We start from the raw sequence: 17989 nt of genomic DNA on the forward strand, positions 1-17989 counted from the left end.
ATTAATTTTAACAAAAACAAGAACACTGAGTTGGATTATATATTATCCAGTTAATTATATTTTCTTTAACTACATTTACATTAATTCGATAAGCTAAGCTCAACAACTAATGTTAGAGATCAAATAACTCTCACTCAGATGGGCTGGATTGGACTAACTGGTTAATAAACCAGAGTATGGATTCAAGGAAACATGGTTTCCGTCTCTTTTGATGCTTAAGTAAAAAGTACTCCTACTTTGGGATTGTTAGTAAGTTGTACAAGTAGCAGTTAAATCCGAGTATTTGATTAGTTTGTTGTGGGTACTCTTAACTGGCTGCTTTCCGTTTAGTAAACATACCAGTTTAAAATTAGAGGCGGATGGAAAAGATAGACCTTAAGTAGCCTTGAGCGAATATCCTAAACATACGAACTCTTCATTTTATAAGTGTAGTTCTTATGATTAGTTTAGTTCTTCCGTATTTTCTCGGATTATATTTGAAGCCGGCATGTTTCGCACGCCAAGTGAGTGTTGTAACAACAGAACTAAATTAGAGATTACTAGTTAGGCGCTTTTAACAAGTTAAACCTCCTCGTAGTGTCGCTTAAAAATAACTCTAAACAGAGCAAAATGTTAACAGTTGAGGGTAAGTGGCTAAAACTGTTTTGGTATTATTGGCGATCACCTTTAGAAGCAAAAGTATTTTTATGGAGAGTTTTAAATGACTGTATTAAGTGTAGTACCAGCATCACAGAAACGTTATATAGAACAGACCGATTAAACTTTATTGTACTTTTTTTCTTTTCTCTTTATGTGCTCATTGGAACACCTTAAAAACGTCGTTGGGTCTTTATATAATGTTCACTTGTTATCACGATCCTCTTATTTAATTTATAAACGTGATGACATGCCCTTTGAACATAAGAAGACCCGTGGTAAAAGGGGTTAAAAGGAGAACGCATCGACAATTTCTGTCGAGAAGATGAAACAACAATCAAGTTATGAAATCGGATTCAAGATGAATTTTTGGAACGGATATGCATTTACTTATAGGCAGAGTAGGCAGCTAGCTGCCTATGGCGGCAAATTTAAGAAAGGTCGAACGAAGGCTGCAACACATATTTGATTGATTATATTTTCATTTAATTTCGTCATGCGGATGACGCCACAAACCTCCGCACCAGATCGAGATATCGTCTGAGAGCGCTGAGCGATCATGTGACTGGCCACGAGATTAATGACGTGACTAATACAAAGGCTTCATTTTTGAAACGATCGCATAAAAATTGGGCGGCAAAACATATTTGCGAAGGCAATACTGTACCTTAATGCGCCCCTGCAGATTTGCTATGTAAGAAAACAGATTTTGTATAATTAAGACTGTTTGGCAGATTATTACTATTTTTGCCTCAAAGTGGGTCACACGTGAGAGGGGGCCATTAGTTGTTGTGGCGTGAATATTTCTTCCTCATTATTATCTTTGATTTTTGTCAAAACTGTGTTGTCTCGCAATATTTTTTCAACACGAGTTTTTTTATGACATTGACTTATACTTCATTCTTGTTTTAGAAATCACGTCGTACTTTTTTTTTATTAATCTTATATAACACGCCACCTGCAAATATATTTCCTCAGCAGATTTCTTAATAACGAAAAGCTCTTTCATTCTTGGAAAAGATGTCATTTTCGACAATAGATAATTAATTCTGGGAACATTTCTGTTGTTCTTTATTCAATGAAAAACAAATTTTGAGATATTTGAAAGAAAATCTATTTTTTCTTTCACGTTAGATGAAGTGGCAAAACATCCATTTTTTGTTTCTTGTTGATTTCCAGCGGCATCACATTTTCTTCAATTTCTTAGAAATTTCTTTAAAGAGTTTAAAATGGCTTTGGCATTTCAGGGATTTAACAAGTCCAAGGTTGGATGACTGCTAAATTATCACTCCTTATCTTATTGTCTGCCTTTCTTCCTTTTAACGCTGCGCTAAGAATATTCCGTATTACCTAACCCTACCTTTGTTCTTTACCGGCTCGAGTTGTTTTTAAAATGGCTTCACCGATTAGCTTCACTATCTGTATTTTGAAAGAAAGGGAACGCACGAGCGGCATCGTGTTTTGATCACAAAGTATCCATGTGCAGACTACACGTGCATCAAGTGAGACTGATTCCCGCATGCATGGCGTTCGTGAATTATTGTTAACACAACAAAATCAAAAGCGTAAGAAAAGGCACGTTGCATTTAAAGTTGTTTCAAGGGAATCGTTTCTGTTTTCCTGCCATGTGAATGATTGGACTGTCGAAACGCATGCAAACTGATCATTAGCCACACACACACACACATACACATACACTTTGAAAAACAAAACGACTAAAACTAGGAAACCTGAAAGAAGCGGGAAAAGAAACACATTTATCGGACATACTGATATATGTATACACGCTTCAGTGATTTTTGGATGACACTTGATACGATTGAATCATTATTTATAACACCAAGTAAGTAATTAGGTCAGGGTTTATCTTTCGCAGAAACCAATTTCATATTGTAAAATCATTCTGTGTCACAAACGTTTCATGTAGCTTGAGAAATACACTCCCTTGTTAAAATAGAAGGCCCAAATCACTTCAGCAAACATACACAGATGAATGGTATGAAATCACGGCAGTTTAAAAGACTAAAAACACAATGGACAAATCTCCTAATTAAAATGCATAGATGATCAGTATGGATCCACGTTATTAAAAATAGAATAATAACAAAAGCAGGGTGGTGTAAGAACCTATAGGTCGTCATTGGTTAAAACACATTTCACATCCATAAAACGTGTTCTACTCGTACAAGAATGGAAGTCTTATGAGTATATATATTCTGTGAAGGTCGACGATATTAAAGCAACATCTGCGTCCCTCAACTTAATCTTACTGAAGCATCAATTCAGCTCTGAAGTTAGAGTTGATGTCAGTTTCTTTGATGTATGAAATGGACTAAGATTTTGATACTTTACGTATTAAATATTCTACAAAACCCTGAATTTCTCTGTTTGAAACAGTTAATATTCACTTTGTTTGGGTATTTGATTCGTATTGGGAAGCTATCTATGTTCAGGTGTTTAACCCTAAAAATAGCTGGTACAATGCGAACGCACCTTCCCAGTGGCTCAGCGGCTGCTCTGAATGTTTAACGCTAAGAATCGAGTTTCCACACTCTTGGTGGGCTCAACACAGCCCAGTGCATAACAAAACAAACAGTGGTCTAAAATTGATTCTTCGATCGCAGCCGATGTATTTATTTATTTCTAAAATTCATTTTGCAAGATTGATTCACCAAAACTTTGTGTTGGTTGGATTACCTTAACTTTTTTATAACAGCAAGTACCACTTTCGACACGTGTGGCATTTATAACATTTGTCTATTAACAGTCTTTTTATTTATTTTTTTAATATGGATTAGGTCAACAGCAGTTGCTTGCTTTTGAATAAAATGTTGGACAAGTGGGTTTTCTCGATATCACTGATTAAAATGTTGGATCACCCCACCCCAAGAAAATCTGCCCGTACAAATAATGGACCACTGCCCAAATGACTTATATAAAACACAAGTTACTAGTTATGAGCTTCGTTCCTTAAAAGACTGGTATATTTCAGTTATATAATTCAAATAATTCTGTGTACACTTTTAACATACTACAACTTTTCTTTTTACTGACTACTGAAAAATATTTATGTGATAACAAAACTTCAAATTAGTGTTTTTCTGTAGCTCACTAAAGATGATGCTTATGAGTTTGGAGATTTCTAGATCCGCATTCACAAAAACTGTTAATTTTGTAATTCGTAAATAACGGCTTGGTGGTGCATGGATAAAAATTTTGTCTCTATCCGCATATTATGTTTACTTATAATTTCAGAACATTAACGATTTTTAAATAAAATTTATGACAATAACAAATCTTTTGTGTCTTAATATTTGGCCTTTATTTCTGCTTCTACAGTATCTCGTAGAGATTTCTTAATTGTGACACTTCTACAGGTTTTCTTAGAACTACACAAAGAGGAATGTTCTAAGTTTTCCTCTGTTTTTGAACGCTTGAGATTAACAACAACCAATTCCAAATCAGACCTGAAATAATCATTTTATTTAAGCGATCAAATTACAACACAAGTGTGAGAACCTTACGGAACATTATTGTATATAAAATAAAGAGCAAACAGAATTCGAGTCATTATATAAATTTCGGGAAACAACAACAAAAATCGTATATAAATAAGATTTTTCTCAAAACATTATCTACTTGCCATAGTTTATTTAAAAAAATAGTCAGCTACCTGAGTTAAAACGTCTATAATATATCTACAACTGGAAAATACATTAATTGAAAAATCCCATTAAAGTGTAACTCATGATAAATCCTGTAGGTTTTGGAAATAAGATTTGAAAATCTCAACAATGGTCCTCACCATTCCATAAACTCCGTCGGTTACTCCATAAAACAACGAAATATTAATGATTGATACATACTTTGTATTTCAATGTTTTGGATTGCACTTAAAACGTATCTGTAGATTGATATATAAATGGCAATATTTTTTGTATTGGTATTAGTTTAGTAAACCCGAAATTCGTCAAGCAGTTTGAAGAGTTTTCTTTGTTCGTTTTTTGGATACTTGCGCAAAATTATACGATGGCTATCTGCGCTAGCCATCCCTAATTTTGAATTTTGAGACTAGAATGAAGGCAGCTAGTCAACGGCATCCGCCACCAGCTCTTAGGCTACCTTTGTCTAACTGAATAGTTGGATTTTAACGTTGCTCCCAAGATGCACACACTAACCCTAACAGCATAATGAGATTTCTTTTTTTCTTGTTAACGATACTCGAAAAGTAGACCTGCAGATCCATAGTCCGTCAGCTAACCATTTGATTACTATCAGCCTTTAATTAAGAGAGAAAAATTACACTCAAATATATTGTTAAAAACGCACTTTTATAACGGCGCGAAAAACGATTATGCGTGTGTGTGTGTTTATATATATTAATATTTCCCGTAATAAGTAGCATTGTTTTGGTGTTTCCTGAAAGAGCAAAGACTAACGCTGTCATCTTCAACTAATTCAATGATGATTGTGATAATGTAAAACATTATAATGGCCCACCATGGCCAGGTGGTTTGGACGCGTGACTCGTAATCTAAGGGCCGCGAATTCGAATTCCCATCACATCAAACACGCTTGCCCTTTAGTCGTGGGGGCGCTATAATGTGATGGTCAATCCCATTATTCATTGGTAAAAGAGTAGCCCAAGAGTTTGCGATGGGTGATGATGACTAGCTGCCTTCCCTTTAGTCTTAAACTACTAATTTAGGGACGGTTAGCGCAGATAACCCTCGTGTGGCTTTGCGTGAAATTCAAACAAACTGAATAAAAAAAACTAACACATAATAAGGTTATCACAGAACTGAATCTAGACCGACGTGTCTACTTATAGGTGATTTGGCATTGCTTCAAACATCCTCTTAGTTTGTTGTTACACAACAAAATGCGACCAGGTTAGCTAAAATAAGGCAGTGGGGTCGAATGATCAGATGCAATTCAATTCAACTGGCTGTTTGGACTTTAAAAGTCACTTACTTAACTTAGCATGAGATAAGTTGATATTTGAAAAACTTGTTTTTGTTTGTTTGTTTTTTAATTTCGCGCAAAGCTACTCAAGGGAAATCTGCGCTAACCGTCCCTAATTTTGCAGTCTAAGGCAGCTAGTCATCACCACCCACCGCCAACTCTTGGACTACTCTTTTACCAAAGAATAGTGGAATTGATCGTCACATTATAACGCCATTATGGCTGAAAAGGCGAGCATGTTCGGTGCGACCGGGATTCGAACCCGCGACCCTCGGATTACGAGTCGAACGCCTTAACCCACCTGGCCATGCCGGGCCATTTGAAAACTTAAATGGATAGTTCAACGTGGACATGGTTTCTACAAGCTACGAGTTTAGATTAATGTGTCGTGAGTACAATAAATATTAAAATTCGGGCAAGAAATCATGACAAGTCATGCATTTTCGAATACAGCATGTAATTTTGGGGCAAGTCAAATTAAAGGTATAATCAGAACGTATAGTATTGAATTCGGTGTGATACCATTGCTGAGACGAAACGATCTCGTGTCAAAGTGAAATTAAATTATGCCGGCCGTGTTCATTTTAATACATATGCTAAAACTGTATGTATATCTGTATTATAGATATCAGCATTTAAGTCTCCATATTTATGACAGTTTTTAGAATTAAGTTGAAACTCGACGTTTGATAGGATATCACGATATGACATCCAGGCTCCTTGAATATAACCTCTTATTTTAGCATTGTTGATCCGTAAAGTTAATGAAATCCATTGGGATAATGATTTTTTGCAATAGCCAAACATGTATATTCGTAAAATTGAAAGACTATTAGAAAAAGGTTTCAATTTATACAATAATTGTTTTAAGGGGGAACATGTAGAATTCGAATTAGAAAACGTGTTTTCACGTTTGTTACATTGCTCTGTACAGAAACACATTTCTCATGAAATATTTTAATACCTCAAACGGAGGCTTTAAACAGCTAATAAAATACACGGTCGCATGGAACAAAAATAAAAGTTACGTATAGACAATATCATGATCTATACCTTTTTTGTCAGTAATGATTATTGTTTTTTATTCTGTTGTTCTCATGTGCCACTAAACGTGCTTCACGGTTGTTGACCTGGCTGTGAAATGTCTCTAAATATCTTCTAAAGTAGACTGTTTTGAAAGACTAAATAAATCATGCCTTTTTACCACAACCAATTTTATTTACACTTTCATCGAACCGACTGTCTTTTAATCTATTAATATACTTCTATACTTTCGTTTTTATAAAATGATTTTTAGCTCTTTATAAGGATAAATTCATATGAATTTCATCTATCCTAGTAACAAATAATTGCACAGTTTATACTGGAGTTTTAATATAACAACCAACGGATATATAATTTTTAAGAACGGATTAGGGATATACTTTATATTGTTACGAAGATATGAAAACACATAAGAAAAAACAATTAAGCACTTTCAGGATTTTCTACCAAGAATGAGTAATATTCTGATACTTCCAACCACATTTAAGAACACAAATATAAAATAAGGTCGCGTATGAGATTTTGAAACAAAGTCTTCAGTTCTCTGGAATTAATGAAGGGCCTCTGCCCTTGTAATTTACTTTCTTACTAACTCTAATAGTCTTAATTTTATCAATTTTAATACAATTACAAGTTTAATGTAATGTAATTAATAGTGTGCGTACATCATAAATTTTCAGAGATTTGATGAATCTGAAGGAAGATAATATCTTAAGTAGATTTTATATAAGCGTAAATAGTAAGTTTAGATTCCATAGACTTGTAGCAAATATTTGTAAGCTAAGTTTTCTGTTAATATCGCGAGAAACTTGCCTTTTCTAGTGACTATAGTGAAAATGTCATTTGGACTTCTAATTCAGGTTGATCACATCTGATTTTAGGGGACAGTCCGTGTATGAGAAATGTTAGTCTCGGAAGAAAAAATGTCCACCGAAAGTGTTCCCGGTTCGAAAACATTATCCCTAAATACTCTTGTACTTAATTTCTTGTACGTATTTTAAAGCATGCAACAGAAATAAATTAGTTTATCATCGTCCTGTGACGACACTGATGCAGTCGCCATAGCTACGATTTTGAACAAGTCGTAGAAAATGTTCTGGAGTTTTTAGAACAAATAGAATTAAAGCTAAAAATGCACATTAGAGTAATACATTTGTAACCGAAACAGCAAACTTCCTCAGTACTTCCTACCTTTGAAATTATGTTAACAGATCAGATATCAAATGTTTACTAAGATTACTAACGAATTCAGTATTAATTGGCATTTGTTTTACCAGTTTCTCTTGAAGTTGTTACCTATCACTTATTTTATTCCTCTAAAATGGACTAGGTGTTTAAAACGTTTCTCATCAATAATTGAGGAATTTACGGTTCACAACGTTATGTATGATGTTAAATTGTTGTTTACTCATAACGTTCCCTGGTGGTAGATATGTGCGGATATTACAGACACCTGCTGTACACAAAATTTCTTTCCCCTCGTTTTCTCTGATATATTTTAGCCTAAGGTTCATGTAACGTAGAAAGCAACGCCTTCTCTAGACTTGATGAACAAATTTTTGTACGAATGTTCTTCGTAATATGTAAAATAATCAAAACAAAGCTTAAAAAATATCGGAGCAATGAAAGACCCTTTGTTTTTCGTAATATATTTATTCTCTTCTTACTAACTGGCACTTGTTATGAACCATTCGAAGGTCTTTTGTGGTAACCAGGTTCATTTATATATACAGTTTTGAAATTGCGCTACTAGTGCAAATTTTTATCAAATCACCAGAAGGTTGTGGAAGGGTTAAAGAAATTTATATAAAAAGTTAAGAAAACATCCATTAAAATGTGTGTGTGTGTCGTTGTTGTGTGTGTATTCCATTACATATGTAATCGTATATGTTTTTGAAAAGAAGACATTTATTTCATAATCTCCTTTAATATTCAAGATTATACAGTCGCTGGAAATTTGCCATGCTTTGATATGTGAAGTTTATTGGAGGCTATTTCTAGTTACGTGTATCTGCATCGTCATTGATATATTTAGTCTTAGGTTGCACTCTTATAAAGACAATCATAAAAGCTAAATGTATTATTTTTAATTCTCTACATCTAGCTGGAATATATAACATTTGCTCTCATTTTTTGTCGGAAGTATTTCGGAGCCAATTACACGTGAATCATTTGATATTTAAACCACGTGTATTTTGACAGCGATAATCAACTTCCGCAGCATTTTTATACTGTTTTATCGCTAATATTAATCTCATCATAACTGTGTTCTGGTTCGTTAAGTATCTTTGTAGTCATCATAACTGTGTTCTGGTTCGTTAAGTATCTTTGTAGGGTTCAGTTATTATGGAAACCGAATATATTATCAATGTTACTTTAAAATGAAGGCATGTTTTTTTTTCGTTTTTTTTTTCCCTACCGATTGTTTCCATACAGTTCGTTTTAAAATGCATTATTACATTTAACGATATCTATTTGATACTATCCAGTACGCTGGCTCTCATAAAAGCGCCATATTTAATATTTAACCTTAATTTCTTTTTAATGGCAAGCATATCTTGACATAAAATTGTGCATAATTATATTATTATACTTCGATTTGGAATAAAAAGTATTCCAGGGGAATCCTTTTATGTACTAGAACGTGGACATATCTGTGTGAGAGAGTTGAGGAAAACTGGAATAATGTAACACTACAATTTTTAGCAAGTACAGTTGGTAGCTACTGGCGGAACTCTTGAACATTAAACTTTATTGCATATATTACGCTTATAATGTAACCTCTTATTATACAAGGTTTATCAAATAACTGCTTAAGTACTATAGATTTGATTTAATACAATACACCGAACAGAAGGCCAGACGTAAGACATACTTTCCGAAATGATACAGTACTGGTGTATCTCATTACTGTACCGTTACGATGGGAAACACGTGCTACTGCCATATGTTATACAAAGCATCTTATGAGATGTTCAGTTTTATAGTGATGTACACCACCGTCTCATTTAATTTGTTTCCAGTATTTGATTTATTTCTGCCTTTCTAGCACATTTTGTTTTTATTGGAAAAAAAAACACACCTCACGTTCATAGAAGAAGAAAAGACATGTCATTGGTACCTTCTATACCATTCCATTCGGCGGTTTTTTCTATATAAGAACGATTTTTTTTTTCATAACGTTCACGAAACTATTAACACGGAATCCGCAGCTTATTTTATTATTGAAAGAGCCAGAAAATTAAATAAGCTGTACCTTGGGATTTCTTCAGAGATAGTAGAGAACATTTTTTCCTCTTCCTTCTCATCCCTTGTACTCCGCGACAGATTTCGTCATTTCAGACGTCACGACAGGCTGGTTCTGACAGTTGCCTCAATATGGGCTTTATTGTCAGAAGTGAAATCTCTCCGACGGGAACAATTTCAGGAGCTTGTTGTATCTGGGTGAGAGGGGAGCGTTGATTAGAAAGCTAAATTTACTTGTGGGTTTTGCTGGCTGTCCGTTCAAGATGCAAAGACCAGAATTTCTCAGGAAGCATGAAAACATGGTTCCGATGACATACTTGGCACAAAAAGGCGACGCGTTTTCGCGGCACGGTCGGTTTATGACGTGCCAGACGGTTTAAGCTATAAGAGGAGAAAGCCCTTAACTGACTCTCTTAGCGTAGATGGTGATAAAACTTTCAGACGTCGTGTGCGGCTAGTCCCATCCATCTTTTAATACTCCTGCTTGTTACAAGGCTTTGTCACAAAATAGGCGAGTAAGCGAGATGTTGTTAATACATCGAGAAATTTCGGCGTCGAACTTGCACTGATAAGGTTGACGGTGACAGATTTAAGGGTGCAAAGAACCTTTGATGTGACACATGGGAACCCTCTCTTTTCATGAAAGCTCATTATGAAGGGTTTTCTTGCTATTTGAATTAAGAGGAAATACCTTTTAAGTGTGAAAGTAACCGAACCTAAGCCCTCAGTTAATCGGTATTTCATCTGTTATATACAATACGTTACATGAACAAACGTATTCGACTCTTTTCCTTTTTTTTTCCTCTTTTCACGAACTAATCATCTCTTAAGTAATTATCTTATGAAAACTGTAAAGCAAACGAAATTCAAACTTAGATTATTAAACATCAGCAGGTAAAAAAGCTTTCATTTGTTTGTAGTTTATAGTTTGTTCCAAAAGTTCTCAACAAGAAGCTTCAAGCGATCGTTTGATTAAGTTTCGATAAACGTATTTAGTGAGCGATGCATACTGGGATCTTGGTTGTAAGTCGGGAATTTCAACCTACGTTGAAAAGTGGCCTAGTTCCAAATTTTAAGGAAAAGGTAAAGAAAAGTTGAAAGACTGAAGAAATAAATATGTTAAGTAACAGAGAAACTTGTTTACGTGAAATTTAGAATAAAGACAAATTAATATGGGTATAATCACTCGAAAAGTTCGTTCAACTAGAAACTGTTACCCAATTCTCGAACGAACAGTTGAATAGAGAGGATGCTACGCAATTATATAAATGCATAGTTGGTGTTTAACGCGTAAATAACCTATAATATATACCATCTTACATCAACGAAAACTTAATAAATATTTTACACTCGAAACAAATAAGATCTACTTAAATAAAACTAATGACAGATTTATACTTTCGTTCAATGTCATGTGTTGCAATAAGGACAGAAAATGTTAACTTTGGACGACAAGCATTCATTTGTCTATGTCACGAAAAGACCTTTAAATAATCATTGAGCTCGTCTCGTTCGCAACGTGTGCAGACCCTGCCCTAATGTTGTAGAAATGGCAGTCCTACCTTGCCAACGTTCTTTGCTGTTAAGGAACGTCACATTATTTTAAAAATAAGTTAAATTTCGTTAGACATCAATTACAAATCTGCGAATACCAAATGGCTGACTATGTAGAACTTTATCGTTTAAATAAACTAAATATTCTAGAATATATTAGTATCGAACAATCTAGTGCTATTTAAGAAGTGTATTTATATCTATTTCTTTTTTCTTTAACAGTTTTCAAAAGGTTATGGATATATTTTTCATGTCCTTAAGACTTTACGACTACAGTGATATGTTAGTTGTTTGTAAACGTAAACCTTTTCTTATATCTGTGTCAAGTTCAAGCTATTGAAGTTTTGGCAGTAAAAAAAATGTTTACAGGCATTCTTTCACAGTGTCATTAAGTTCGTAGTTAAAAATGTGTATGGCATTACTTAACGACAGATAAAACATGCGGAGAAAATATATGCATTTTCTAATCAAACAAATTAGAAAAAAAACCTTTTTAAGATATTAAGTAGACATAGCTATCAAAAAGAAATTGTTAAAGTTTGAGAAAACAAAAATAACCAAAAGACTGAAAAATCATGGTGCGTTCCTTGTTTGATTCACCCTGTAAATGATACTGTAGTGTTGAACGTTGTTATACTGCAGTAAAACCATTACCCCTTTAAAAGCTACGTTGTATCTAGAAACATTTCTCCAAATTATATACATTTAGTATGTAATCAAAACTATTAAAAATATTTTCATTGTCTTTTTCGTCAGTGTGGCCATATTGTAAGTACACTTCATATCATATTTTTGTCAAAGAATATTATAACGTGATAAAGTTGCACATTGCAGTTCGTGATGACGAGAAACCAACTTGAAGTAAACATGTATTTTAAGACGGCTGGTATAGGTATTAAAACTTTTATTAAAATAAAGTAGAGAACAACGTTTCGACCTTCATGACCTAATCATCTTCCGTCTTGAAATGTGTATTGTGTTTGGCTTTTAAGGTACAGCGGTGATTGGTTTTGTGTTTTCCAGATGCTCTGTTCAAATAAAAATGTTGCTATAAATTATAAATGGAGACAAATATTAAGCTATATGCTTATTGGAAATTTATTGCAATATTTCAAAATGGATTTATGTTTTTAATATTTTAACTGCAAGATATTATAATTTTAAAAATACCTGTATCATGCTCTCTCTCTCTCTCTCATAGTTCGTATGGTAATTTGTTCTCGCTGAAACTTCTGACATAGAAAATACAATATATGTTTATATTCGTGCTTCAATTAAAAATGTAAAGTGTGGCACTGTTTGTAGTCGCGTAGAAAAAAAATGCTTAAAACATCATAATCCCAAAATTTGTTTCAAATTTGGGTAAGGAATGTAATTTGTCTTCTTAACACCATTACATTTTGAGAAAATAATATTTTTAAGTTTTTTTTTTTTAATCAGAACATCTTACTGAGAACAGTCTAAAAAGAAAACCCTTTTTATCTTAAAATTAACAAGTTAGCTTCCAAAGTAACGTTTCCCCAATATATAATGTGAGTGTGTGCGAGTATACTCGCACATTTACTTGCTATATTAATGAAGTAGTGAGGAAAATATTTTTATTCAGAGCAACAGGTATTTACTATTCATATTACCAAAAGACGTTTCATTAGTTACTTAAAGCTCGTGCGTAAGTTGCCTCCGTGGAGTATCACGAATTTGTGTGTTAAAGGTGTTATTATCTAAAGTGGTATTAAATATCTTATTCCTGTGTTCTCTAGGTCTATGTTAAGGTAAACTAAACTGAAATAGCTTACACTTGCTTGAATTATTATGTTCTTTTATGTTTTTCAGGAACATTTTGATAAATAAGACAAGCAAAATGCCTTTTATCAAAACATGTATCTTCATTTCACTTGCTTCCAAAAGCGAGGAGATAGACTAATGATAAAAATAAAACATGCAACGTTACTTGGCACACGTAGAAGTAAGATATATAGGCCATTAGCTCAAACAAAAAAGTATAGTATTCAAATTAGCAACCGTTTTCATGAAGTATCGCGGGTGAGCGCGAGCTCTTCAAAATGTCCTGATGAGCTGTATTTGACCTTGAGACGAAGAGTGGTCGGAATTATACTAACGGTTTTCATGATTCATTCTCGTCCTGTTTGCCAAGTTAGCAAGTTCCTTAATATCAGCAAGCAGCAATTGTAGACTGCAACCGAAAATAGAAATTATTGGCCCACATTGCGCTAAACTACCGTCTCTTGGCTAAGCATTACCCCTGTCTTCAGACACTTGGAAAGCAGCAGTTACGTTATCAAGTCACATACCGCATGCGCCCAGACTGCATACCGTCTAAATGTTTTTGGTTTTTTTCATGTCAGTGTGTCTTGGCGTATAGCAGTTAGTCGCGCAACTCGATTTTTATATAACATCAGACTGTATGTCCGCTATTAGAAACGAAGAAAACTGTTAGCGGTGCGCGGTCTTTCTTCTAAACATAGCGTTTTTCATGGTATCTTCTTTAAAGGTACCACTATCTATCACATTGTAAGAAAGCCAAATGTAAAAGACAGATACAAGCAGTCGTGGTACAGAAAAAAAACAATTAATATATTACACGTATGAATTATAATAAACAAAATAAAAGGTGGTTCATGATGAAGTACTGAGATCAGAGAATACATTCGAGGAAAGTTTTAGCAGTAATAGGAGATGTAGTTGACGAAGATCACGGATCACTGATTGAAAGCAGTAGAAGAGTGAATTAAAATGAGGATAAAATAAATATATCAGACAAACAAAATAGTTATACTTGGAAATAATACTGAAGGATGAGTATCACAAAAGTAATGTAAATAATAGAGGAGATAGATGGCAGATGTGGAAAAAGCTAAAAAAATGTAATAGAATAGTCGATTACACAGTCTCGCAATGATTTGCCTTGAAATTTTCATATGTTCTACGGTAATTCCTGTACGTTGAATTCGAAAATGATATCCTTTTTTCTCTGTCACGTACAGATTTTTCACGAAACGTCACATGTATTTTTACATAAGTGAATCATTTCCATTGAAATCGGGTCACATTGTGTTAGGTTTAAAATATTTCCGACCGCTGGCTATAGATTTCTTTAGACCATTCGCGATATGAGAGGCTTGGTATGGCCAGGTGGCTAGGCTGCTGGACTCGCATTCTGACGAGTGCAGGTTCGAATCCCCGTCCCACCAAACATGCTCGTCCTTATAGCCGTGGAGGTGTTATAATGTTACGATTAATCTTGTTATTCGTTGGCAAAAAGAATACCAAGAGTTAGCGTTGGGTGGTGATTTATTATTTGCCTTCCCTCTAGTCTTTCAGTGTTAAATTAGGGAAGGCTAGCTCAGATAACCCTTGTGTAGCTTTGCGCAAAATCAAATCAAACTGTGTCTTCTCGATCGTTCTAGAACCAAAACATAAAAATAACAAAAACAAATCTGTTGTGGTAAAAGAGATAATCTGATTTAAGTAACTTTTCTTTTCTCCTCTCGATCTGTAAAAATTTGTTTACTTGATGGAAATTTTTTTTTTCAAAATTTGTGTAGCTGAATTATGGATAATCCGTTACTAAAACCAGAACAACTTTTATGAAGTTCCAATTCATATTAATTGTGTTGTTGAAAAGAATACGAAATAGTAAAGTGTCGATTTTACGTAATGAATGATTGTAGAGAATTTTATTTTTTTTTCAGGAAATAAAATAGTAATGTATTTATAATGAAGTATTACCAGGCACAATAGGAAGTGAGATATATTAGTATATTTAATGTAATAAAATGAAATATGTTTTATAAATAGTATTGAAATTTAAAATCATTATACTTGGGTTAAGATTCATCAACGAACGGTATTTATTTGTAACAATATGGATTTATGTTTTCAATAAGGTTTATACTGTTATGAGGGGGGCAATCATGTTCACTTAGATTATACTCTATTAATTTGCAAGTTTAATTATATGAAAGATTACACATTTTCATTTTTCTTTTTTAAATAGAATCCCCCAGTTACTAGGCTCGATTTTTGCAATTTTCTGATTTTTTCATCATTTTCGAAGAAAAAATACGAGTGTGTATAAATAACAGAATAGATCACGACTAAGTTATTACTATAAAAATACAAACTATCATGGCAGACTAGATAACACTAAAAACAATGTATTGACGACTGCTGAAAATGGTAGGATCAGAACTGTCTCTCTGATATCTATGCAGCAGAAACCGGGTTTTGATACCCATGGAGGGCAGAGCACTGGTAGTCCTTTCTGTAGCTTTGCGTTTAATTACAAATACTATCATTTTAGCTACTTGAAAAAGTCTGTGCCAGTAATTTAGTTAATTTAGTATATAGCTTGTATTATCGGACAAAATGAAATGAGAGACTGTGTTTACAATAACGTTTCAGGAATTATTTTAACACTATTTCCGAAAAAAGATGCATATTTTGTTAAGTGTATATTATGCTCTCTTTCAATCTTTCTTACAATATTGTATTTCAATTTGGGGTGGCACATATAAGACTTTTTTAATTCCTATTCACAAGTTGCAAAAAAGTGTTTTCTCTCTTATTTTTACTCATAGGCTTGATACCGATTTCAGTAAATTTAACTCCCCCTCTTTCATATGATAAACTTTATTTATATTTTTTAGCTTTATCTACATTGCATGTTTCTTTTAATAGGCCTTTTAAAGTCACTTCATATTTTACACGACTTCAATCTTTTTTTCCAATTAATGTACCCACACCACGTAAAACAGTTACACTTCATCAATATCTTTATTTGGCACCTCGTATTCATAATTTTATTCCTTATAGTATAAGATCTTCTATTAATCGTGTTAATCAAAAGAAATACTTAAAACAATGGATCTTAAATACTGATGATAATATTCTGGGAACTTTATATTGATTTTGTAAGTTTTGATTTTACTTTATTTTGTGTTTAACCATCACAGGACGAGTTAACTCTTTGTTGATGGTTTTATATTGATATTTGATTTTTTGTGTCTAATTTATTGCTTAATAAATTTATTATTATTATTATATAGAGGTATTTCGTTAGGTCATCACATGTAGCATGCAACAAAACTTATCCATTAGATCAAACTCCCCCTTAAAAACATTTTTTTTTCTAAACTGGCAAGATTTTAACTAAAATGATTTACTTTTTTAAACTCAAAACGCAATATATTTAAAATGAAATAAAAATAATTCTCTTTGCATATTCACATATAATTATATATTTATATAATTGGACTGTATACGATTACAGCAAAAACCTCTCTCTTTAAGTCAATAATGGTATAAACTAATAATGGTTAAGTCTCTTTAAACGAAATAAACACTATTTATGATGCATGTTCTGATACTCGTAAATGCCCGCTTTAAAAGTCACTGGAAAATCTTAGTGTCAGGTAGCATGTGAAGGTTAAACAGTTATTGTGTTAATAAAGTATTAGAGCTTACTTCTTGTATTTTAAACATGAGAATGATTCTGTTTTACTCCTTCCTTTCAGCTAAGCCACCATCTACCAGAATACGTCATGCTAAAGTGATCACTCAGGGGAATGCGGAAATCAAGCTAAGATGTATCATCCGAGGAAACCCACAGCCTAAAGTACAATGGTATAGAAATAAAAAACTCATCAGAGAAAATAAGAGGATTAAAATAAAAACGAGAAGGTACGGAAAATGTCTTCCAAATTATTTGTTTTATAGTTAAATGTCCTAGAAAGGTTATAACATCCCTCAACCTCCTATTTTGAATTCTAAGCTAATAAGTAATAATAAAAATCAAATGTTTCTGTTATTACGTAATGCATATTACTTTGAACAACTAAATAAGGACTTTATTACAGACAAACTGGACTTTAAGTAATTATGAAAATAATTAAAATAAGATCAGTTTATTACATATTTAATATTTTAATTTGAATACACAGGGATAATTAGTTTTACAGTAAGTAAGTCTTTTATTGTTGTGCTAAAGTTTAGTTAACATGGACTAACATTTAATACGACATTGACAAGTTTCAGGTGTTGTTTTGACGTCTCACGTACTCGTTATGTGATGGAACCTGAAATTTTGTTTTTAATTATATAGGTGTTAGCTAGATACGAAAGACAAAGATATTTTTTCCTTATAACTTATAAAAAATTTTGCTTTCTCCCCACACACGTGTTAAAAAAACAAGTGTATGTCTGTTACGCTCATTAATTCTCACCTGAAGGGCAAATATTTTTCAGTAAACTTTATATAATAAAAAAAAAACTTGTTTTGAGCTTTGAACTCCAAACTTTGGACGCGATAAAACTACAACTCGTATCAATCATAAATCAATCGCACCTAAAGAATTTTTACAATTTCATACCTAATGAGCCTCCATTAGACCCTTTGTGATTCACATATGATTAAAACTTGTCATTAAAACAGTTGAAATTACCTAAGCCCTGATGCTTGTTCATACTAAATAATCCTTTATGAATCCTTTGATAATATAATGGAACTTTTGCTTAAAAGATA

The 17989-nt window shown here is 33.1% G+C and overlaps 1 protein-coding gene across 9 annotated transcripts in view; it reads left to right on the forward strand.

Annotated features, from left to right (window-relative positions):
* The window catches only part of LOC143246300 (protein vein-like), a 110195-nt gene that overhangs the window by 59618 nt on the left and 32588 nt on the right, over window positions 1-17989 (forward strand). For all 9 annotated transcript variants that reach the window (XM_076492780.1, XM_076492783.1, XM_076492784.1 and 6 more), the window contains exon 2: window positions 16983-17148. In XM_076492780.1, coding sequence (XP_076348895.1) covers window positions 16983-17148 — 166 coding nt within the window. The remainder of the gene's footprint in view (window positions 1-16982; window positions 17149-17989) is intronic.

This window comes from Tachypleus tridentatus, chromosome 3, assembly GCF_004210375.1.
Source record: "Tachypleus tridentatus isolate NWPU-2018 chromosome 3, ASM421037v1, whole genome shotgun sequence".
NCBI lineage: Eukaryota > Metazoa > Arthropoda > Merostomata > Xiphosura > Limulidae > Tachypleus > Tachypleus tridentatus.